The 8,008-nt window shown below is 45.0% G+C and overlaps 2 protein-coding genes and 1 long non-coding RNA gene across 6 annotated transcripts in view; 2 read left to right on the top strand and 1 right to left on the bottom strand.

Annotated features, from left to right (window-relative positions):
* The window catches only part of brsk1b (BR serine/threonine kinase 1b), a 23,423-nt gene extending 22,281 nt beyond the window's left edge, over positions 1 to 1,142 (top strand). For both annotated transcript variants that reach the window (XM_025064813.1, XM_025064814.1), the window contains one exon: positions 100 to 1,142. The gene's annotated coding sequence lies outside the window, so the exon portion shown is untranslated. The remainder of the gene's footprint in view (positions 1 to 99) is intronic.
* A 607-nt stretch (positions 1,143 to 1,749) lies between these two features.
* LOC107989882 (uncharacterized) lies at positions 1,750 to 4,569 on the bottom strand. 2 transcript variants are annotated; one of them, XR_003052524.1, is made up of 4 exons: positions 4,278 to 4,569; positions 3,316 to 4,142; positions 2,903 to 3,113; positions 1,750 to 2,788 (listed from the first exon to the last, which is right to left on the bottom strand). It is a non-coding gene; the product is annotated as an uncharacterized LOC107989882 (long non-coding RNA). The 2 variants fall into 2 exon arrangements; XR_001761413.2 differs by lacking the exon at positions 4,278 to 4,569 and having other exon boundaries at positions 3,316 to 4,244.
* A 196-nt stretch (positions 4,570 to 4,765) lies between these two features.
* The window catches only part of cpt1a2b (carnitine palmitoyltransferase 1A2b), a 14,434-nt gene continuing 11,191 nt past the window's right edge, over positions 4,766 to 8,008 (top strand). Inside the window, exons 1-2 of one of the 2 annotated variants that reach the window (XM_025064815.1) lie at positions 4,766 to 4,918; positions 7,410 to 7,552. In XM_025064815.1, the coding sequence (XP_024920583.1) occupies positions 7,412 to 7,552 (141 nt within the window). In that variant the 5' untranslated portion in view covers positions 4,766 to 4,918; positions 7,410 to 7,411. The remainder of the gene's footprint in view (positions 4,919 to 7,409; positions 7,553 to 8,008) is intronic. The other variant, XM_008330718.3, reaches the window with a different exon arrangement.

The following is an 8,008-nucleotide window of genomic DNA, read 5'->3' as shown; positions in this document are numbered from 1 at the left end:
CCCCCCCCCCCCTTTTTTTTGTTGGCCTTTCCCTCGAGGGGGGGGGAGGGGGGGGGGGGGGGTTCTTGAATTTGACCTAAGGACATAAGAGCCTTCGAGGTGAGCTGTTCCCAGGAGGGACTGGAGACAGAAAGACAGAGAATCCCAAGAAGTCACAGCTTTCCAGAGGAATGTTGGGGAAACTGACGGTCATGGAACCACAGAGTTCACTGGACAGGTCAGGAAAAGCACATGGAGCCGTCACGTACAGAACCGACCCGAACAGGACACCCTAGATGACCTCCTCCTCCTCCATCGCCTCCTGACCGACCACACGTCACCTGGATCTCCACCTTCGCTCCACACGACCCGACCAACCGCGGCGGGACGTCACCATACTTTTTAATCAAAGACAAAGGTGCGTTCTCCAGTCGGGCAACCAAACAATGTAGCCTTTCAGGAAAAGAAATAACGACAGCGGAACGAGTTGAACGAAGTGAATGTTATCTGTAATTAATTAGTGATAATTAGAGCAGTTTTAACAACAGGAGCTGGAGCGCAGCAGCATTCATCACGACAGGACGTCCAGTGAGTCCAACCATTATTTGAATTACTCTGACGAAGCTAACATGCCATAATGCCTTTAACGGAGAAGAAAAAGTGGACGGCCAATTAGAGTTAACCTCATCTTGAGAACCCTAGCCCCTCTTCTGGTAGACCCTGTAAACACGCCCACTAGAAGAGCTGAGACGACTCAGCAGAAACAAAGATGATTGGTACGATTGGTGTGTCCAGCAGGGGGCAGTGCTCCATGACACCCCCCTTTTTTACTAGTCACTGACTGTGTAAGTGAATGGAGACCCATACTTTAGACCACATTTAAACACAGGGTCAGGGGTCAGAGGTCAGAGGTCTAAAGTGAGGATTTTATTAAGGCTTATATTTAAACCACCGTCCGATCTCAGCTTCTAATTTGAACTGATAAAAATGACAGGAAATAACTTCAGAAAAAGAGAATTCCAACATTGTTACTTTCTTATTTTTATGCACTGAAGGAGTTCACGTTAGACTAGATTATTCTGCACACGATAATGAAGGTCATCATAAAATAAACTAAAAAAAAGGACAAACATCATGATGCAATAAATCTATTTCAGGACGTCTGTAAGCTTTAAGGAAGGCAATCTTTGATTTATTTGGTTTTTTTTAAGTGCAGCACGTTTCATTTTCCAGATATGAGAGTCCACACAAATCCAACTGTGGTTTAGGAGTTTGAAATGTTCAGTTTAATGTTACTCTTTAATGCAATACAGAGAAAAACAACTTCTCTAATACTGTCTGACAGGGTACAGAGAAAAGTGCATAAGAATAATAATGAACTGACATGGACAAAACAAAAGATCCTCACCGTCTAAGTACACGTTAGAATTTATCATTTATAAAAGCTAACAGTTAAAAGCTAATAGCTAATAGCTCTGCATCAGGGCTCAGCACTGAGGAAACTGGCATCCAACCCCAGGTCACACGTTCACTTTGGCTGAAAAATGTGTAGGATTATTGTCTGAATTCACCTTGAAAAAATAAGTCTGTTCGTTAAAATGTATTTTATTTATAATCATTGGACCTGATTGACAGCAAACATGACAGTGTCAGTGACAGTGTCAGTGACAGTGTCAGTGTCAGTGACAGTGACAGTGACATGCTAAAGCTAGGTTTGTTTGTTTGTTTGTTGTTGTTTTTTTCTATTTTAGAATATTTTTGTGCCACCAGCAAAAAAGGAAGTGAGGCTTGAACCATATGAATGTCCAAAAGGTTTTTTATTATATATATGTATGAATCTCTGCAGGAGAGCAGTCCTAGCACAGGACCAGGAGTGTAGGATTTATTTATGTTTTCATTTATTTGTTTGTTTGTTTGTTTGACTTAAAATTCCCCACATTTGAACCTTGTGAAAACATACAGCAGCCAAAGTTTCTGTCGTCCTGTAAAACTTCAACCACAACAACAACCACAACAACAACCACAACAACAACCACAACAACAACAACTCTGGATGACGCTGAGTCTGACTTTGAGATCCACTTGTTTGTTTGTCTGTCTGTTTGTTTGTTTGTTTGTTTGTTTGTTTGTCATCTTACAGGTGTGAATTTGGATGTTGAAAACCTCCGCAGCATCTGTTCAGTCACATCATGTAAAAAAAGGAATTCTGTAACTATTTATGCAACGATCAAACTCTAGACCATGATCAGGACTCACTGTCTGACATGTCCTGCTCTGAGATGACGCTTCTGTCAGGGTTTTGAAAAGTCTTGGGGGGGGGGGGCGTGTTCGTGCCCCTCCTTCTGGACAGCTTTCCAGTGAGACCAGTCGGTCCAGATGGATCAGTTATTTGAAGTCTTCACAAAGGTCAGAGGTCAGGGGTTTGGTGGTGACACAGACGGCTGGTTTCACCCAAACGTCACCGTCATCGTCTTGTACTTGTAGAGAGAAATATTCTAGTTGAAATGATATCAATCGGAGTTACGGCGGCGCTCGTCCCTCGGCCGAACGTCACGTCACACTGCTGTGGCAGAGAGAAACCTCACCCTCCCCTCACCCCTCCTCTCTTACCCTTCACTTTTGTTAGTCCTGAATCTCACTTCTCTCCCCCTCGTCCCAACCCTCACATATCTCACCCCTCCACCCCCATATAATCAGCTTCCTCTTGTATACATTTTCTACATGATGTACTTCCATACAGACGCTGTATACGTCTGTATAGACCGCCTGTATAGACCGTCTGTATAGACGGTGTCTGTATAGACGGTGTCTGTATAGACCACCTGTATAGACCGTCTGTATAGACCGTCTATACAGGCGCTGTATACGTCTGTATAGACCGCCTGTATAGACCGCCTGTATAGACGGTGTCTGTATAGACCACCTGTATAGACCGTCTGTATAGACCGTCTGTATAGACGGTGTCTGTATAGACGGTGTCTGTATAGACCACCTGTATAGACCGTCTGTATAGACGGTGTCTGTATAGACGGTGTCTGTATAGACGGTGTCTGTATAGACCGTCTGTATAGACCGCCTGTATAGACCGCCTGTATAGACGGTGTCTGTATAGACGGTGTCTGTATAGACGGTGTCTGTATAGACCACCTGTATAGACCGTCTGTATAGACCGTCTATACAGGCGCTGTATACGTCTGTATAGACCGCCTGTATAGACCGTCTGTATAGACGGGGTCTGTATAGACCGTCTGTATAGACCGTCTATACAGGCGCTGTATACGTCTGTATAGACCGCCTGTATAGACCGCCTGTATAGACGGTGTCTGTATAGACCACCTGTATAGACCGTCTGTATAGACCGTCTGCTCGTCTCTGTCTCCATTGTATGCCATTCATATCTACGTAGCATTCATTTATCCACCTCGTAGCCACAGTCGCTCTATGTCTCGTCATTACTGCTCCTTCCTCCACTTCACGTGAGAGTCCTACCATCAAACTCTCGTCTCATGCCCATGATTCCCCTCCAGACACGCTGCTGCAGCCAATCAGTGACCAGGCCTTCATCTCATCACCCTCCACACAATAGAGGAAGTTTTCTTTCTTTTCACTCTGGTGAAAAAAAAATCATGATGTCAGAAAAAAAAGAACTCAATGGAGGAGGGGGGAGGTGTGTGTGTGTGTAGGGCTGGGTGGGTGAGAGGGGGGAGGGGGGGGGGAGAAAACACAGCTTACACAGTTGGTGATGACAACAGCGACAAAGAGAAATGTCTGTAGTATAATTACAAAAAAAGGAAAAGTGCACTATTAAGACAACGATTATTATTGCCTGTGACAAATACTGAACAATAAACAACAATGAAAATACACCACGTGTGTGTGTCTGTGTGTCTGTGTGTGTGTCTGTGTGTGTGTGTTCTCCTCTGTCAGACCTGGAACGTTGCCAATCCATTTGTGTTCAGTAAATCTGTCTGTACTTTTACTACAATGTAAATGCTGAGACTAACTGTCGGCCGTGTCTGTTGACTTTATGGGATTGAGAAGCATCTGTTGCCATGGATACAGCTGTAGTTTTACAAACACAATTATTAGGAGGCTCTTCTACAGGAGAACATTGGTGTCAAAGCAGCAGGAGATAGGCCGAGATGGAGGCCCTGTGGCGACCCCTGCAGGGAACAGTCGGAAGGAGAGAAGGAATACGAGAAGTATTGTTCAATAACATTGTCCTACGCTATATTAAAGAATAAATTCACTAAAAACTTTTCAGCAGCATCCTGATGCTGCTGGAATCTCTTACTGACAGGAGCGTGGCCAAATTTCCTCTTCTTTTTTTTCACTTCATCACCATACTGAGAGCGGGCTCGTCTGTGACGTCATCGATATCGTACTTCATACAACCGATGTCTCACTACGGCTTTAGTACGTTGTCCTTGTTTTAATGAAGTTCATTGAGTGACGATGTGGTGAGATTATAATCCGATTCATTTACTGTTTAAATCACTTCTTCCTGTTGACAGACACAGGCGGACCTGCGGAACCAAACCCAGCCGACATTGATGTTAGGGCGGGATCCACCTCGAACATTCGATGAATCCACCGTGAAGCAGTTCAGGACGAGATAAAGATAAAAAACAACAGCTTTATCACAACTCTACTGAACATCCGGGTCAGCTCCGGGGGTGTGGGTGTCAGTCGTATACAGAGGTCAAACTTAAAGCCTACATCCTCAGAGCCGCCGCACGTGTTTTAAAACAGAGTGTAGTGAGTCATCCCGTCACTACACACCCATCTCTGCCAGCGGCCACTAGCACTGTGTCCTCAACTACCGCTTTCACCGAGGCAGCGCTGTGGAAGGCTCGCGCATAACAGGGAGTTGTCCCGGTCCAGAAAGACGGTTCTGTGTGCGAGTTTGCAGCGGGAAACGCATCTCAATACGTTTCAGGTAAGAAAAATCCAACCACCAGTCGTTTGTTGTCGACTCTCTGTGGACTGTGGTGTCGGTTGTGTTCATTTGCGCCGAGGAGTTTTAGTTTTCTGCCGTCTTTTGTGGCACGGCAGATGGAGCCGAGCCTGAAATGGACCCGTGTTGTGTGAAATGGAGTGATGTGGAGAAAAGCCACGAACACTGACTGTGTCCGTGCTCAGCTGCAGGTGTTTGTGATCAGCCACCCACGCAGACACAGTGATGGAAAAGAAGCCCGCAGTATCACAGACACCAACTGTTGGACAAATGTGCTGTTTGTTAGCATTAGCTTCACGGTTTTTAAAATTAGAAATGAGTTATCAGTCAAATGTTTTGACGAAATTACGCCCTCACTTTCGTGTTTGTGTCGTTATAAATAACAACACGTGTTAAAATATCAATAATGGCGTAGTTTTCAGAGAGACGTCACGACCGTGTGAGCGTTACAAAAACGTCGCCTTTCACTTTATGAAAGACTGACTCTCGCTTTTCAACAGTTATATTTAGGTTATCTTAAACGTACGAATATAATGTTTTAGCTTTTACGTGTGCTAAACAGTTGTTGTTGTTGTTGTTGTTTATTGTACTGTTATCTCGACGGTGAAACAGCAGATGGTGAACTGTGTGTAACAACCACTTCACCGCTTCTTCACCACACGATGCCGTGAAGTATAATCTTCAACATCACAATTTCGGTCGTGTTCCAATTCATTGACTCCACGGTCGTGGCCCACTCTGTGGCCCACTCTGTGGCCCACTCTGTGGTTTGACTATAAAAGACGACCGTTGTACGGACCAGTCTGGGTAGTTTTCAGTAGGTTTCTGCTCCATGTCTGAAGAACGTTACCTGAACGTTACCAGACCAAACAGAATGTTTGGATAAGAGACCGACCACACCCGACCGAACACACAGAATCACTGAGAAATGTTACCCAGGGCTTTTCACACCTGTTCTCTCTTCATTCTCTCCCTAAAGATACAAGAGAGACAATTCTCAATATTTCTTAAGAGTAAATGGTTTTTTTTTTTATATTTTTAAACTGATATGAACGATATTAAACTATAAAACTATTACTAAAACTTCTGATTATTAAGTGATTAATTCACTTTTGTTGCTGTGGAATCGTCAACCTATAATCTTTAACTAAAGTAGTGATGTCATACGTGATCATTTTTAATGTTAGTTTTCTCCCAATCACAGATTGATCTTTCTGTAAACATGTTGTTATTGAGTGCAGTATTAACGTCTGGACCTGGACTGGTGGGTTCACTAACACACACACACACACACACACACACACCAGTTTAGACCTGGACACTGATGGTTTCAGCCGACGCAGGGCCTTTATCATCCTGCAGGTAGAACGAGTTTGCTGACATTTAAAATAAACCTTTGTGTTTATGTTTTGAAATGGACTTTTCAGCCAACTCAAATGTCCCAGATAAAACAAGAACTCACACATCTGAAATAAAAGACACCAGGGCAGCGTTTGTGTGTGAAGGAGGAGCCCGTGGCTGCAGACCGTCTGCTCCTTTCCTGTGTACGTTACACTGTATATGGAGCTGCCCCGGCGACAGAGAATACAGGCGTTGTTTTGGCCAATCATTGCCACCTCGTGACGTATGCCTCCTGGTGTGAAGTGTGTCAAAGTTAAGGTTCTGGCCACAGTTCACAGCCAGTAAAACTTTAACAGTTTGAAGCCACGAGAAGCAACATTCTGGTCCTCCTCCCACCTCCGCCTTTCCATCCCATTCACGCTGCAGCGGACAGACGCCGTCAGAGTCCGCACACACGCAGACCCAGATGCTGCCAGTGACCTCACAGCGCTCACGTCACGTCAGGCTGTGTGTAGTACTGTGTGTAGTACTGTGTGTAGTACTCCTTTCCTGCGTCTCTGCCTGAATGCACACACATACACACACACACACACACAAACGTCATCTGAAAGGATTGTTTGATTTAAATATTATAATTTCCATCATCCACATGACCAGGTTGGTTTGGGTCAAGAACCAGTTAAAGGACTGGAGAAGCTTTAATAATAATAGTAGTAATAATAATAATAACTAACTGTCACTGCAGTGATCCTGGGTGAAGATCAGGGTTAGGGTTAGTTGAGTGGATTCTTTCTTCTGATTGGCTCTTCACACCTGGAGGTGACAGGTGGAACCGGTCGTGGTAACAATGGCTTCAGTCAGTCAGTATAATGAGGGAGAGAGTGACATTGAATTAGCACGTAGCCAGGAAGCTAAATACAGATGATTGTGTTTCGTGTCTAAGTTTTGGTGATTGTCAAAGTGACCGCTGCTCTCAGCGCTCTAACGACTGAATCCCATTTATAAGGAAATTGGCTGTAAAACAGTATCTGGGAAAGACTTCTTAGAGGCGTGTTGTTTCGTTTTCCTACTTGAATTCTTAAAAGAAATGCTTCTAGATCCACTCCTTTGATTGATCCTCCTGTTTCCACAGCAATGGCTGAAGCCCACCAGGCCGTGGCCTTTCAGTTCACCATAACGCCTGAGGGCATCGACCTGCAGCTGTCCTACCAGGCACTGAACCAGATCTACCTGTCTGGAGTCCGATCATGGAAGAAACGCGTCAGCCGCATCAGGGTAAGAGCAGCGTGTCGCCATTCTCACCTTGAACTAAAGGGGGCACTGCAAACACAAATACAAGGAGTGAGCAGGTCGTACAGTGGGGAGTGAGCAGGTCGTGAAGTGGGGAGTGAGCGGGTCGTACGCAGGTCGTACAGTGGGGAGTGAGCAGGTCGTACAGTGGGGAGTGAGCAGGTCGTACAGTGGGGAGTGAGCAGGTCGTACAGTGGGGAGTGGTCGGATGGTTAGTGTTTAGTGCCAAACAACAATAACAGGTGAAAATCCATGAACTGCACCTTTAAGACGACGTGTAAAAGCTGGTGTCAGTGACGTGTCAGTGGATTGCGGTCGGTGTTTGTTCCCAGGTCTGTGGGTCAGGAATGATGAGTGGCTCCTGACATGTACAGACGTGTTTTCATCTCCAGTGGAGACGGCAGCGCTCTTGTATTTCAAACAAACTAGAATTTGAAGGCG

The sequence above is a fragment of the Cynoglossus semilaevis genome, chromosome 17, assembly GCF_000523025.1.
Source record: "Cynoglossus semilaevis isolate Cse_v1.0 chromosome 17, Cse_v1.0, whole genome shotgun sequence".
Lineage (NCBI taxonomy): Eukaryota > Metazoa > Chordata > Actinopteri > Pleuronectiformes > Cynoglossidae > Cynoglossus > Cynoglossus semilaevis.
The sequence above is the reverse complement of the archived record's forward strand: the minus strand, read 5'-3'. Positions and strand labels throughout refer to the sequence as shown.